A 16,446-nucleotide genomic window follows, 5' to 3' on the forward strand; every position below is an offset into this window, starting at 1 on the left:
AGAAAAAAAAAAAAAAATCCTGCTTAAAAAGTGACAGTCATCTGGAGCTCAGCTTTTATGTTAAACGAGAATATTTGCTGTATATTTTTCCATTTACGGACTAAATAAAATTCTAGAGAGTAATGCCAGATGCAAGGCAGAACTGTAGCACCTGAAGGTTATTAAGAGAAAATCCCCTGGTCAGGAGCTGTCGAGAATGCTCACTAAAATTGCTTTCTCTTTTCTGTCTGAGAGTTCCCTTGGTTCCACGTTTCTGCTTATGTGTGTGCTTGTAAGAATGACTGGGTGACCTGTTTGAGTCTTCGTGATAGCCATAAGCAAAAGCATCACTGGGACACGGCAGCTGGCGTGATGCTGATTCTTTTATTAACAGAGGACATGAATGAGGCCCTGCAGGTCTGTGAGCGGAGGCAGAGTTCTCTGTGCCTTCCTCCCTTCTCCCCTACACAAATATCATGCTGTTGGATCTTGGGAGAGGTCTGGGATGTGTCCGTGTTACGTAGTTACACAGAGTGGAAGCGATGTGATGGTGCTGGAGGTGCTGAAACTCAGCTTTTGACAACTCCTCTTGAGGTGACAGAGCTACTGCAGTCCCTTCCCTTATCAGCTTCCTACTTGGGCATCACCTGCCCCATGTTGCTTGGCTCCATGTTGCTTTGCTCTCTACTTCTTTGGTAGAGAAAGGAGTGTTGCTGGCTTAGTGAGAGGAAACTTGAGCAAAAATTTTTGCTAGAGGTTATAGAGGTTAACAGGGCGCTTGGTTAGAAGGGTTAGTTACGGGTTCTAGTCCTCTATCAGGGCTCTGTACTTCATCTTTTAGTGGAAGACAAAAATTAATAACCTGGGGATGGCTTGATATGAGGTCTAAATGTATTTCAAACAAAAGATACCCAAGCTGAAGCGTGTCCACTTAGCTTTTTTTCTTTATTATAGAAGCTATGTCAACTCTTTAGCCCACCAAATTTGAGCACTTCAAAACACTGACCTTAAAGACGAATTCTCTTTTCTTTTGCAGCTGCAGCCGCCTTCGAAACATTCAGAGCATCCTGACACAGAGCAGCAAATCTCAACCTGATGGAATCCTTTGCATTTTAGGTTAGTTTTATTTTTTTTTCCCTCTCCTCTTTTTTTCTCACTGTACTGTTAAAGATACCATGAGTTTCGGGAAGGTGAAGGTGTTCCTGTCCCAAGCCCCAGTCCTGCTTCCCAGTGAAACCACAGCGGTCTGATTATTACACTTTTTTCTCCCTAAGTAATTCTTAAACCTGTTTACTAATTTCAGGCAAACTTGCTACAAAAGTAATAATATCAACGTTCTTGTAAGTCTTATGAAAATTCGGTGGCTGGAGGGAAGAGAGAGTCTTTGTTAATGTCCAAACTGAAGGAAAGGTGGAGAAAATTTAATCCGTATGTATATGGAGTGAACATTCAGCTGTCTAGGCAGTGCTGGTGCTTGGCTTAAAAGCTCAAGCTTGTGTGTTGTGGCTGATTTCTCTGTGGAGGGGGGTAAGTGGAAGGGGTTAAGAGGTGCTGAGGTTAAGGAAGTGGAGAAGAGCGGAGGAGCACCAAGGTTGGGGATTGTGATGTGCAGAGAGATGTAGAGATGTGGGGAGAATAATCAGGAAACTGCCAGAATTAATAAAACCTGAGTTTAGGAGGAGGGAGGTCTTGCCTCAGGTGAAGTAATTCAAAATGCATTTAAAGAGTCGCATGAGAAACCCGGGAAGCAGTTACGACTTAATTGGTGGCATATAAACAGCATGTAGTTTTGGTGCTTTATTTCTTCTGGGGTTGGGAGAAAAGAGCGATACGAAATAAAGCTGCATGTGCAAGTATGCTGTAGGAGAGCAACAGGGTTTTTGTAGTGCTTTAACATAATTTCTGTACATAATCATATCAAGATCTTAAAGGAAACATTGCGGAATGATGATGGAAATTCCTTAGAGAAAAGGCCTAAGGAATGTTTGATTAAATAATGTATTACAGTTAAAGATGGAGAAATCTAATGTAGCCCTAAAGAAGTTATGTGTAGTAATGGGATTGCATTAAGAAATGATACAACAGTCTGGTTCTTTAGGGTTTTATTTTGGTTTGGGGGTTATATTTTTTTTAACAATGTAGCAAGAAAACTTGAAGAAGCTCATTCTCCCAACCGCAAAAAGTTGTAAATTGTATAAGCTAGTTCTCTTCTGGTCAGTTGCTGGCTGTGTAACATGACTCTTCCTACACATTCTCTACTAAGAGTGTAAGAATTCTTTGGCTAAGTAGTAACTGTACAGCCACAAGGTCTGTAAGGTTACTGTGTCAACCGTCAATGAAACTTAATCATACAGGATATAGTAGTTATTTTTTGCCTTTGATGCTAGTCTAATTTCATAAAATATGTCGCTGTGCCATCTCACCATTAACACTGTAGTATTTCTTAACTGTGTTGGCTCCGAAGCTGCAGTAAGTCCCAAGCAAAGAATAGTCACTCAAACATTGTAGGGCTTTAGGGAAAGCATTACAGGCAGAAGGAATTGCTTTGTGTAATCCTTAGTGTCATGTGAAGTAGTTAAGTCCATGCATAAGACCATGCCTCTTAATAAATAAGCATTTCTGCTATGGAAATATAGGAAGTGTGCTTTGTTACTGGACTTGTGCTTTGCACTAATCTTTTTCAGCACCCACAATGGGACTGTTGTCTCATCTGACCTGTCTAAGGTAGCCTGCAGGATTTCTCTCATAACTTCTGAATAAGTAGGCATGTCACTCTGTTATAAATGTGTTAAATCTGTCTTCAAATATATGCTTCAGATGACCAAAAATATATAGTCTTACATTTTGAGTACTGTTGACGTCTGTGGAAAGCAGATGCTCATAACTATGTTTTTTTACGTTCAGTTCATGTTATATTTCACTTGGCTGTCTTCAATGACCTAGAGTTAATGCATTTCCCTCACCCCAACTTTAATTTACATACTGGATTGTGAGGTAAAAATAATAAAAATTTCATATTTACATATAGAACTTTACATAATATATAAATAGAAACAATACAGACTTCACCTAGATTAATATATATACTGACATTAAACCCAGCATTGTGAGATTGCAAAGAGGGATGTGAACTGACTGATTATTGGTACAATTATTTAAATAGAGGTACAGCTGATATTTTTTTTTTTTTTAAAGAATCCTGTCATCTTATTTTCAAGGAGTTGAACGGTAGCATTCCTGCGATGTTTGCTGGGGAGAAGAGGCATCACAGCTGACAGGAAAAAGGAATTTGGAGGTTGACATGTCATCTTTAAAAAGCTGTGATGTCTCAGCTGGAGTGTGTTGCTGTTAAAGCTGCTAAGAAAACAGTATATCAAACTCCTTAAATTATACTCTGAACTATTTTTTTTTTTTTTTTTAACAGTGGTGTTTCTTGTGTCTTACCTTTCAACAGAGATTTTCAGCTCATGGTTAAGTTGATCTGATTTCTGAGTATATGTGTTTAGATTCAGGAGGGTATGTCTGTAAACCTGACTGTGGTTGTAGCTGTTTTGATTGTAGATCAAACTGCTTCACAGTTCAGCACAGCTAACCTAAATTTTTAGACCTTGATATTTACTTTTTATCCTTCCTGAAGAAGATAGGAATACTTCAGAGGCTGTACCAGTAAATCTTTACGTTTATTTTAGCTTGGTTCTGTTCATGTATTACTACTTGTTTAGATTATTTTTTTTTTTTCCCCCCATTATGTCCATCCTACACAGAGCTCTTGCTCTTAGGACATGGGAGACACCTTCCCAGCATTTAGTACATTGCACTGATAGTTCATCCCACTCCTTTTCCAAATAGAGACTATTTTAATGATGATGGGAACTGCTGTCAGAAGTGGCACACAACTGTGTGTTGGGTTTGGGCAAATGTCTAAAGGTGATCTCTCCATTCTCTCCAGCCTCATCTGGAAGGTTTAGACTAGATATTAGGAAGGATTTCTTTGCAGAAGGGGCTGTTGGGCGTTGGAATGGGCTGCCCAGGGCAGGGGGGAGTCCCCGGGATCCCTGGAGGGGTTGAAGAGTCGGGCTGAGCCAGCGCTGAGGGATCTGGGGGAGTTGGGAACGGTCAGGGGGAGGGTCATGCTTGGGCTGGAGGAGCTGCAAGGGCTTTTCCAACCTGGACAATTCTGTGATTCCTGCTGCATCCCTGGTGTCCCTAGAGCTCACGGGGCAATTTAACATGTTATGGAGCAACCATTTATTTTGATACTCAAAGATATGTCAGAAATACATGTCTGGGATAAAAAGCAGGACTTTTTTTACGTGTAGGCCATGTTTGTGTCAGCTTAGCAACTGTAAAATCAGATATGGATGATGCCTTAGCTGAATATTTTTTGCTGTGCAGAAGGGGACTCTGCCGGCCCCTGGTCTGCTCCTCTTTCCTTTCCTCCCCACATGCATTTGGGATCAGTGCTGGTGGTTGTTTGATATCTTCAACCTGCTTCATCTTACTGAGCAGACAATTTTATTATTTTTTTTATTTCCCCCTCACCCTGTATTTGGCCAGACTAGTTTTCTGCCAATTTAGCAAACTGAATCGGCGTGCTCAGAGGTCAGATGAGCACTGGCTGCAGGAGAAGGAGCAGGACTGGCTCTTTGGGCAGCAGTAAGCTGTTAGACTGAGTCATTGTCTAACTGCACCCTTGTGATGAGTTAGGAACAGGCTGGGAGTTACTGAACTCCCAGCTCAGCCGGAGACAGGCGTGGGGGTTTCCTAATTAATAGCTTGCCCCATTGTTCTGGTGAGGACTCCTAATATGCTTTCTGGAGGTATCTTATCTTTGTCATTGTTTCATTTCCTGTTTATTTTCCGCCAGCTATACCGGTTCATTTAACTCCATATGTTTCTGTAGAATAGTAATAAAGCCCCAGTATGAAAGCTTCTGTCTGTACTGGATACTAAAACCAAAACCAAACCCACCAAAAACAATTATTCTGCAGAGTTAATTCTTTTATGGTTAGCTAATTTCTTCCCTGCTAGCCTGTCAGTGCTCTGCAAGCAATAAATTCACCCTTGTCCTCTATTATAAGAGTTAAGCTTATCAGCTGCCCCCCTTGTTAACATCTTTTTTGTCTGCTCTTCTCCTCCTCCTGTCATTAACTGAAAAAGCAGGGGTTTGGTGGTTAGCTTTGAAGATCTTCAAGCCTGGAGAAGGGCTGATGTACCCAGATAAAACCTCAAACTCTTCAAGTGATGGCAACATCTCAACTTTTAATGAGGACCATTTTTTTTTTTTTTTTTTTTTCTTTTCTTTTTTTTTTTTCCTCCTGACCTTCCACTTTATAATCATCTGTTCCATTTTCTGCTTTACTACATGTTAAGTCTGTTAGCCAGCCCCTGAGCACACCACCTTGGCTGGTTAGCCTTTGGAAACCCTGGCAATGAGCCTGATAGGAAAAAGTGCAAATGCCACAGCCGCTTGCATCCATGCTGTCTGGCCCGTAGTTGTACCTTCATAGATCACCATTTGATGGGATAGGGGATGTTTGCTTGTGCTACATCAGTAATGCTGCTTACAGAACTACTGATCTAACAGCTTGCTGCCACCGAAAGGGGCTACCTTAACTCCTACTATTGCTCAATCTGATCGCCTTCAAAAGTTGCCTCAGTTAGGTAAGCAATCAGGAAAACAGCTTATCTTCAGGACATTGTGTGTGCTAGCTGCCTAAGGCCACAGCTGATTTCAAGGAGACTGATTATATTTAAATGGGGTGCCCTAGAACAATGGGACCCTTGCTTCCTGGAAGAACAGAGTCTTCCACTTGATTATAAGTAAAATCCCACCTAAAGACAGGAGCTTCGGCATGGTAGTGTGTTGAGTCTCATTGAATTCTAGATTACATTGGTACGGCTTCTTTCATGGGGCTGGAAATGTGAATAAAATAAAAGGAAGCACGCCTTCTCCTTCTTCCTCTTTTGTGCTCTCTCTCTCTCTGAGTTCTCAGATCTGGGGCAGTCTGGTTGTGCAGAAAATTATTGGCACAGCAAAGACGGAACATTGCAGCGGGGGGGTAAATGAGTAGCTGGGTCTGAGCATCCTTTAGCTGAGTCTTATCGATGCCACGACTTGAGCTCCGGATTGACTGCTAAGGCTCTTGATACTCCCTTTGTCAGGATGCTTCTGAACACACGGAGTTGTGACTCGTTTTAAAAAGAGCACGCTTCAAGGATGCACGTAAATGAATGGGAGCTGGATAGCAGTGGCATGAGGATGCAAAGATTGCATCAAGAAGGTTTTTTTGAGGGCTGAGAAAGCTGGGACAGGTGTGATGTAGGTTCCCCCCTTCCCAGCACAGTTCAGGGAATGCTGTAGCCTGTTACTGGTGCTGATGACCATGAAGCCATGAACAAGGAGCAGGACTACAGAGGTTCAGAGCTTCAGCAGGATTTGAAGGGATTGAATTTGTCTCTTCTGTAGCCATACACCAATTACCTGATACCTCGGAATACACGTGAGCCATTTACTAAACAAACAAGGGGGTTTATGCGGGATTCAGTAGCTGGATGCAGACATGGCATCTGGTTAGTGCTTTAAAGCTGAAGCATAACTTTAAAAAAAGGAACATAACTAGGAGAACCGAGGGTTTATTGCACTTTCTGGTAAGTTCATGAGACTCTTTAGTTTGGTTTCCAGTGCAAGTCCTCAAAGCCAGACATCCAGACTGTGTTGTTATATTATCAGTGTACAGATCTGTCCTTTGGACAGTGCTAACAATCTTGATTTGTTGGCAGGCACCCTAATGTATCCTAATATAACTTGGTAGGAAAGCTTGACCTTGGTGTTTATGAGAAATTTTGTAGCAGTCAAGATGGGTGACCTCTGTCAAGTGTGGGTGTTCAGGATGCTGCTTCATGCATGATTTTACTTGTGGAGAAATCTTGATTTATTACAGTAGAATTAAGAATTATGAAAGACTCTGATTGTCTTCCGGAGAGATGAAAATGATTCCTACATCTGTGGCCTGTTTCCTTTCCTCTTGTATTTATCTTTTATCTCTCCATGCTCCAGATCTTCAATTGTTTTATTTTCCCAAGGACCAGAAAAGGCTTTCTTTGGAAGCAGTTTGTATACCATATGTTTTGTCAGAATATCTCCGCGATTTGTCAGAAGTCCACGCTGTCTTTTTGGTGACTCAGGGATTGCACTGTAATACTGACAAGATAACATTTAATCATGTATTCTAAAGCAGGAGATTTAGGTCACAGGATTAGTTTGTTAGGAAGCTTCAATCAAGAACATACTAATTAGAAAGCATACTGCATCCGGACAGATGTTTAAGTTCAGTTACTGGGTAAAATTGAACTTTTGTTGATGCAGAGCACTACAGAAAACTAGAGTTACTTCAATTTTTTTTTTTAGCAATGCCTGTGGATTTAAGTCAAGAGTGGAATGTCAGTATGTAGCAATGAACTTGCAAAACTCCTTTTTCCCTACCCTGTGTTCCCAGTATGCTCAATGGGCATAAATGCCCACTGACTATGTGAGGGAGTTGAGTTAATACTCCTGTTTTAAAGTTTTCTTACTTGGGAAGAAGGCAGCCTTTTCAGGTGTACAGTATTACGACACATAACCCTTTGCATATGGTTTTGCTTTTGCAGGAATAGATAGTCGATACAACGAAGGTTGCCGAGAACTGGCAAACTATCTGCTTTTTGGCTTGTATAACCAGAGTAACAACGACTTTGAAAGAACTGGGTTTCCTGAAGAAGTTCTTGATGGTGAGTAGTGTCTTCCAGCATTTTTACCTATTCTGCAGTCTTTTCTGCAGTCAGAAAAAGGGGCGTACTTCAAAAAAACAGAAAGGCAGTAAATGTCTAATTGTGTATGTACGCCTGAAAAACTGCTCTTAAAAGAATTCTGCTGGAGAACTCTTGTTTTTTAAACACGTCCCCCCTCCGTACATTCCCTGAGTGTTCTAAACCTGGACAAACACAGCCCGTTATAAGAAGTCCTAGTTCAGTCATGGTACGTATGTCAATGTGTTAATTATTGTGTTATTGATTATTGTGTGATCACACCTCCGGAGTTGTAAAATACTTGAGATCCGTTTTACTTTAACGTATTAACTCACTTCTGTAATATTTGAAAGGTGGCCCGTCGCCGTGATCGTAGATTATTATTCCTTTATTTGCATGAAACTTTGCGTATCTACCCCATAGGCTGTAGTGCTGTAGTTTTTCTTTGGAGCAACCTTCTGATGTAATATTAGGCAAGAGCAGCTGTAGTTTACAGCTCTGTAAGTGCTCTGCTGGGACTCATCACTGACACTCTTGGCTTTTCAGAGGACAGGCTGATGCAAGTTCTGTGCAAGACTTCAGAATAAACCCACAATTGTTCTAAAATGTCTAAACACTAAGAAGTACTATATATGGCTGTCAACTGTTTCTTTTTTAAAGAAGCAGGGAATGATTTTGTGTTCAAATAGTTAAACAATTTTCTTTTAATGAGGTGCATAGAATCACAGAGTGGTTTGGGTTGGAAGGGACCTTAAAGCCCATCCAGTCCCACCCCCCTGCCCTGGGCAGGGCCACCTTCCACTAGCCCAGGTTGCCCAAAGCCCCGTCCAACCTGGCCTTGAACCCTTCCAGGGAGGGGGGCAGCCACAGCTTCTCTGGGCAGCCTGTGCCAGGGACTCACCCCCCTCACAGGGAACAATTTCTGCCTTACATCTGTCTAAATCTCCCCTCTGTCAGTTTAACCCCGTTCCCCCTCGTCCTATCCCTCCCCCTGATGACGAGTCACTCCCCCGGTTCCCGCAGCCCCTTTCAGCCCTGGGGGGCCGCTCTAAGGTCTCCCCGGAGCCTTCTCTTCTCCAGCTGAACCCCCCAACTCTCTCAGCCTGTCCTCAAAGGGGGGGGCTCCAGCCCCCCGAGCATCTCCGTGGCCTCCTCTGGCCCCGCTCCGGCAGGTCCGTGTCCTTCTGCTGTTGGTGCCCCAGAGCTGGACCCAGCCCTGCAGGGGGGTCTCCCAGAGCGGAGCAGAGGGGGAGAATCCCCCCCTCGCCCTGTGCCCACACTGCTCGGGGTGCAGCCCAACACATGGGTGGCTTTCTGGGCACATTGCTGGCTCACAGTCAGTTTTCCATCCACCAACTCCCCAAAGTCCTTCTCCTTGGGGCTGCTCTCAATCCACTCCTCGCCCAGCCTGGATTTGTGCCTGGGATTGCCCCAGCCCATGTGCAGGACCTTGCCCTTGGCCTTGTTGAACTCCATGATGTTGCATGAGCTCATCTCTTTCCCATTATAGGAAAAATATATTTTGTTCAGTTTCAGTGTGTGTGGGGGGTGTTGTGCCCATATAGTTCTTCTGTGTATGGAGTCTTGGTGGTAGAATAATATTTGTTGTGCTTATTGCAGATATAATCATATTAATAAAACCTGACAGTGTCCATCTGTACTGTAACCCTGTGAATTATAATCATCTTCTGCCGTATGTGGCATACTGGAGGAACTTGCATTTTCACTGTCTAACTGAAAATGAGGTAAGTGGAAAATGAATGGAGATGAGAATTGCTAATGAGCTGATATTCAAAGTGAAACTTTTTTTTTTTTTAACATTCCTTCCAGAAGTCTTTTTTTCTTTTTCTGACTCAGCAGGGGTACGATCTGCATATATATATATATATATATATATATATATATATATATATATGGGTATTAATAATTTTGCTAATGTGTGTGAGAAGAATATGTTTTTAATACTTTGTATTTATTGGAGCGTGAAGACAAATTGCTCCCTTCTCCTGCTAATTACTATTGTTTTGACATGAGTCAGTGATCTTTTAATGAAGAAAAACATGTGGGTTGTGAAAAATGCAGAATCTGAATCAAGGACCACAGTCAACACTGAGATTTTTAGTGATAGCCTCATTTGCTACCAAAGCAGGGTGGGCCAGTAGTTTTAGAATATTAGAAGAGATTGGCTTATTAAGCCATTTAAAATCAAGAGATTTTTATTATGTGTTTTCATTTCAACTTTAAACTTTTCCTTTCAAGAGTTATTACACTCGCTTTCACTGGGCTGTGTGAGTTTCACCTTGTATTTACAAGTCAAGAAGCACTGTTAGAGGAGTAAAAAATGAAAATACTGTTTGTCTACATGTAGAAGAAACACCTTTTCATTCCAGTTGAGACTGGAAGTGCTTCTTCCTAAACACCATCATGGGAAGCTTCCCCCTGTTCGGTTCCGTGTGGTTCCTTTTCTTAATGAGAATTGTGCTGAAATCTGAAGGGAGCGGGTTCGGAGCCTGTGTTGTCTGTGGGTGGCGCTGGAGGAAGAATGGATGGGGAGGTCAGGGAGAGAAGAAACCTTTTGTTCCCTTGAGTTTCCAGCTTGAAAGTGATGGCGCTTATGATAGATGGTGTTTTTACGTGGCTGGCCCATAGTTTAGATCACAGAATTATGAAATAATTCAGGTTAGAAGGGACCTCTGGAGATCACCGTGTTCAGCCTCCTGATTAAGGCAGGGTTAGCGATGAGATCACGTTACTCAGGGGGGTTTTTTTGCAGTTGGATGTCGAAAGCATCCAAGGATGCTGACTGCAGAACTTCTCTTGGTTGTGTGCTCCATTACCTGACTGTCCTAACGGTGAAAAGGTGTTTCCTTTTATCCAGTCTGAACTTCTTTTGATTTTTGCATCCTGCAGCTGCAAACCACTGCTAACTGGCTTCACCACCTCAAGAACGTTTTTTTGTGGGTGTTGGAAGGCAGCAGTGAGCTCCAGCCCATTGCTCCTCTGGGCTCAATGAGCCTGGGACGTTCCCTGTGGGACAAGTGCTCCAACCCCTGGATCACCGTGGTGGCCCACCACTGAACTTGCTCCAGTTTGTCCATGTCTTTCTTGTACGAGTCCCAAAACTGGACGCAGCGTTTTGGATGGAGTCCCACGAGTGCCGCGTGGAGGGGATAACTACTTCTTGTTAAGATGTAAACAGCTGAGCTACAGGTTAAAGCATGCCATAACAAAATCTAAAGCCTGGCTTCATAAGGCTTTTCTGTGGCCAAAATGCCAACTGAAAGGGCAAATTTTGAAGCATACCTGCTGGTGGTAAAACATGTGCATTTTGGAATTAGGAATGAAGAAATTTTTAAAGTTTTTAACACACTGTTACTAGCGCAACTGCAATCTCAGCTATGGAATTTTAAGCTGCATCTACTTATGGGCTTTTATGTGATTTATTGTGCTAAGTAGTAACCTTAATCACACAGTACTGGCTTGAAATAATGGTGGAACTAGAAAGGTAAACCATATGCCTTGCTATTTGTGGAAATGAATGCAGGAGTTTGATTTCTGAGGCTGCAAATGCCAAGTTTGCTTCATTGCTGTTTCATGTGAATGGGCTGAGCGACGCACTTCCAGTCACATTTCTGATGTATAAGAATTGCCAGTTTCCTAGATTACTTCTGAAAGAGAAACACAAAAACGTTGCTGTGTCAGGCTTTAAGTGCATCCTGTTTACAGGAGGAATGCCTGTAGTACAGGCTTTTAAGCATTTTTTTTCTTTCAGTGACAGAAATAACTTCTGCTTGCTTTTATAAAAATGAAACCAAAAAAACCCACAAACCTCAGGAGTTTTAGAAGTAAAGAAAGCAATGCTGTGCCTGGGTCTGTGCAGCTCTTGATGAATCTGACAAAACCTATAGGCTCTCCTTCCTTTCTTCCTTCCTCCTTGCTGTTAACTAGACCATAGGAATTTAAGTGAATATCCTAGTGAGTGGAAGTAAAAATGTATTAGTAAAGAATGCCCATTTTCAAAGTGGCCAAATAAGATAAAGTACTGAAACGTGATGCATGCTGTATAAGCTTTCTGGGTGTCATGACTGTACAGTTTCTGGAATGGGCTGTATTTATATGTGCAACAGCAGATAGCGAGCAAACCTTTAGCACCCTGCCAAAACCCAAGTTCTTACTCTAACGGCGTTTTTAAGTCTTGAGAAACTGGCAGTTGTTTGGGGCTTGGCTTTGAACTGAAACTTTGATCTGCTTTCCTGGGATTGAAGAAAGAACACATCGTGGAGGAACTTGGGCTGCATCTTAAATTCAGGCTTGTCTTAAAAGAACTCGTTCTTAAAATAAATTTGTTGGGTGTAGCCTGAAGCTCACAAGAGCTTTATACAAAAAGTTCATAATTATGTAATTTGCCTTGATATTAAGTTCAGAGCACTGTAAATTAAAAAAAAAAAAAAAATCAAAACACTACTGCCTTCTGATCTTGCTCCAGAAAGCAAGTGACTCTTGAAGTACCCAGCAGGGCTAGGCCTGTTGGTTTCAGGCTTGCTGCTAAACTGAACTTTTTCAGATTAAAATCATCATTTTAATGTTTTCATTCTGTTCGAAAAATGATTTTTTTGTTTTTTTTTTTTTTGGCGTGTGATTGGTCTCTTCAGTCTAATTTTATGCTTTTCTGAGCCGTAAGTATGATATTTGTTCTTCACTCCGTCTCTTGAGTCTGCTGAAGTCTTCAGACAGCTTCAGTCTGCTCCTAGTGTGAAACAGGAGGAGTGTGGCGTGCTGGTGTCTCCTCTTCTTTCCTTCCCTCTCCTTTTCTTACATACACCTCTCCTGCAGACAGCAGGTGGTTCTCAGTGCTTGGTCTGTGACCTGAGACATATCTGGTCAGTTGGCTTTTTTTTTTTTTTTTTTTTTTTTTTTTTACCCCCTCACTGGCATGTTTGTTTGTTTTTTGAGAATACCAACATCAGTTGGTATTCTCAAAATATCTTTTATTGTTTAAAAATTGTCCAGAATCTAGTAGATGATATTGAAAGACTTCACTGAAAGCTGAAAACAAAGTATATAATTATGTCTTCATATAACTTTATTAAAAACCTTGGTTTGAAGGTTTTTTTTTTGTTTGTTTGGTTTTTTTTGTTTTTTTTTTTTTAAATAATTTCCATTGGCTTGAATACATCACTGCCATGATAGAATTTTCAAAATATAGAGACTAAGAGGTTCTTTAACTTCTGGAAGCTATAGGCAATATTTCAGTGGCTTACATGATATTTGCTATGGAATTAAAACAGTAGAATACATACCCTCTTTAGTGCAAAACTAACAACAGAATTAGGCATGCCTAATCAGATTTTATTTTAAATGATTTCTTTCAGTATGAAGATGAAGAAGCGGCAGAGGAATTCAAAATTTCCAGCTTTGTAGACATGGTTCGAGATTGCAGTCGCATTGGTATTCCGTACAGCTGCCAAGGTAGGTTAGCTTGTTTTGTGCTTACAGCCTGAGTGTTTTGCAGCATGCAAGTCATGCACTTGAGGGAATGAAGATTTCCTTGCCCTTGGTAAGAAATAAGGATTAATATGTCAATAGTTTCCTTTTAGCCTCTTTTTACTTGAGATTTCTTTCTGAAAAATGTAAGCCCTTAGACTTCATCTGAAGAGTGAATGCTCACAGCGTGAGGCAAAGAAATAATTTGCATTCAGAGAAGTGGGTTCTGCTGCCACAGAAGTTCTCTGTTCAGATGGGAGCTCCAGATAAATACTTCTTTATGTAAGGAAAGAATAAACATTTCGTTATGCAAGTTTCCTTTTTTAGCACTGAAAAAAAACCTGGGCTGCATGACTTCCTGTTATGAGCTGTAGCCCTGAACAGTGTAATCTTACATTGTTCAGTGAAGTGTCCTTTGCAGTGTCCCCAGCAGAATAATGCAAAAGCAACACAGTGCACATACCTCCCTCTGTACCATGAACATGGGGAGGGGGGGGTTGATCCATACTACAGTAGCTGAGAAGCAAACAAAAAATAACTGCTTTCTATTTTTGAACCATGTAAGCTCAAACCTAGCGAATTCAGGTTTGTTTTGTTGAGTTTTTTTCATTTATTCCTAATTTTTCATTGCTTCTCTTGAGAGAGGATGATATGCTCTGACTACCTGCAGAACCAGTAATGGGTCAGGGCATGGGGGGAGGATGGCAGTTCTTTGTTGGGAAGTATCTAAAGGATAAAGGTGTGTAGCTTAAGGATAATAATCACACTTCGAGTCAGATGGCTTATAGCTTCACTGATGAGTACCAGGCTGATTAGTCTTCCTCTCCCCTGACTTAAAAATCTGATTAACATGGGGCTGATGTTGACAGTATTTTACTTAAGGCCAAATATTTGTGGAAATTGAAGTAGGCAAAACTGCCTTTTTAATTATCTCAAATTTTAACGGACACAGTTTTGCTAATGCTCTTGGAATGAAAGGAGACATAATATCTATTACTAGACCGATAGCTGGAACAAGGGGACAAAATTCGGACTGTAGAGAAAGAAGTTTCTAAAAGCTTCGCAAAAAACCCATTTTTCAATTACAGATTTTAAGTTGTACAAAGGCAGGATTGTTGAGGTCCTTTATTAGAATCTCAGAACAATTCTTAGATCTCACAGGAAGTTAAGCTACCGGTATTTGTGAGAAAATGTTTCTGTGAAACATTTCTTTTGCAGGTCATCTACAGATATTTGATATGTTCATTGTTGAAAAGTGGCCAATAGTGCAGGCTTTTGCACTGGAAGGAATTGGGGGTGATGGCTTCTTTACAATGAAATATGAAGTGAGTAGTTATGTTTTTTTTTTTTTTTTTTTTTTTTTTTTTCTTCTTTTTTTCCACTTTCATTCTGAAGCAGAAATTGAATCATGGAATTACTTTAGTTAGTAAGTACCTTTTGAGATCATCTAGTCCTGACTCACCACTCAAGGGAGCTTCTAAATTGGATGAAGCTTTTGAGGGTCTTGTGAAGCCGAGTTTTGAATGTGCAAGGGTGGTGACACCACAGCTACACAGCTCACTGTCCTTGGATAAACCATGATTGTTTGGTGCCCTCCTAGCTCCCTGCTGTGATTTAGAACTTTTTTTCCTTACCTTCTAGAACTGCTCTACCGATAATAGAAAACACTTTTTAAAACTCTGCTAGGTGGATATAGATCTTCAAGAGCAGTGCAAGAGAAACTGGTTAGTGACAAATGGCTTGAAATGAACTGGGAAAACAAGAAGTGACTGTATTTCTTAGATCACTGGTTTTGACACAAGAGATGCATCTACTTTTCTCACCAACATAATATAATCTTGGGTCATCATAGCCTGCTGAATAGGGTAACAGTCAAGTTTTAATAATGATTTGCTGTTCCACTCTGAGTAACGTGTCATTTGATTTGCCTGTTTATTAAATATACTCTAACAGCGTCTTCAGAGGACAGCTTTGTGTTTATGTACTTATTTAAGCTTCTTTTATTTAATTTTCTTGGACCTCTGCCACAGAAATGCAGATGTCCTATTTTTCTTGTCACTCCTCCGTTTTTACAGCCAGAATGTTCTTTGTCTGACTTCTGAAAACTGGAAAACCCCAAGGAATTAGTAGTACCATTGTTAAAGTCTAGTCACATGTAGTATTGTACACGCTTGCTCAAAAATCTATTATGTAAGTTCAAGTGTGGCTTTCTCTGGGCACTGTACTCTCCACTGACACCTTTCTTCATGCTCTTTTTATTTTTTTTTTTACTCAATTCCATCACTAGTACTGTAATCATCTTGTTGTGTGAAGCTGTCAAAACCATTAAATATGAAGTGCAAATAGATGAGCATCCTTGTGGAGGTCTGCCTAAGTATCAGTAGCCCTTCTTGGTGTCTGAAATCAGTCAATGAAAATTTGACAGTGAATTCAGAAGGGGTTTTTTTGGCCTTCAATTACCCTTGCCAATTCCTTTAATCAATTTGGAGAGGCTTTGAGAAAACTTGGAGACACGGCGTGGCAATGACTTTGTAAAGACAGAGCCTCTGCGATTTCATTGTGGGAGTTGATACTGTCTTTACAGTGCTCCTACAGACTTAAAAAGGAGCAATGAGAATTCTCAGTATCTCTTTTAGAGTGTGTTATCTCTGGTGGTTCAGCCAGTTGCAGCTTGAGTTCTTGCTTTCTTCCTCCTTGAAGTCATAAGGGGATTTCAAGTGGGAAGTGGCATTCTTAACTTTTTACGTAGCTGTTTATGCATGGTTTTCTGTTAGGCAGCTGCTGTCTGTCACAGACGGGTAGGAAAAACCAATCTATGGGAGGAAGTACATTTGGGATCACTGTAAATGATCTAGAAATCATCTAAGTACTTCTGCCATTATTAAAGGGGGAGGGCTCTAGGTGTATTTTTAGCTCCTCAGACTGACTTTCCCTCGGTTCATTCTATGCTGTTAGATTTGAAGATAATCTAATGATGATAATTTAGTCATTTTTTTTCTCAGTATTTCAAGGGCAGTTGCTCTTTTACTACAGAAATCAGAGTTGCTCAAGATGCTGTAATCCAGAGAATTTACTGTACATACAGGTGAATGGAAGTGATGTCATTATTGCCATATCTAAATACTAAGTAACTGGAATAACTCTAACACAGTGGTTTAAGAAAATTCCAGTCAGTGTTGCATTTCTAAAGGAGTG

The 16,446-nt window shown here is 40.9% G+C and overlaps 1 protein-coding gene across 1 annotated transcript in view; it reads left to right on the forward strand.

The window, feature by feature from the left end:
- The first annotated feature begins 378 nt into the window (after positions 1-378).
- The window catches only part of C4H20orf194 (chromosome 4 C20orf194 homolog), a 69,502-nt gene continuing 53,434 nt past the window's right edge, over positions 379-16,446 (forward strand). Inside the window, exons 1-6 of the mRNA XM_026846891.1 lie at positions 379-396; positions 954-1,095; positions 7,630-7,749; positions 9,388-9,512; positions 13,140-13,236; positions 14,470-14,576. Coding sequence (XP_026702692.1) covers positions 379-396; positions 954-1,095; positions 7,630-7,749; positions 9,388-9,512; positions 13,140-13,236; positions 14,470-14,576 — 609 coding nt within the window. The remainder of the gene's footprint in view (positions 397-953; positions 1,096-7,629; positions 7,750-9,387; positions 9,513-13,139; positions 13,237-14,469; positions 14,577-16,446) is intronic.

Source organism: Athene cunicularia, assembly GCF_003259725.1.
Source record: "Athene cunicularia isolate RWA chromosome 4 unlocalized genomic scaffold, athCun1 chr4_part1, whole genome shotgun sequence".
Taxonomy (NCBI): domain Eukaryota; kingdom Metazoa; phylum Chordata; class Aves; order Strigiformes; family Strigidae; genus Athene; species Athene cunicularia.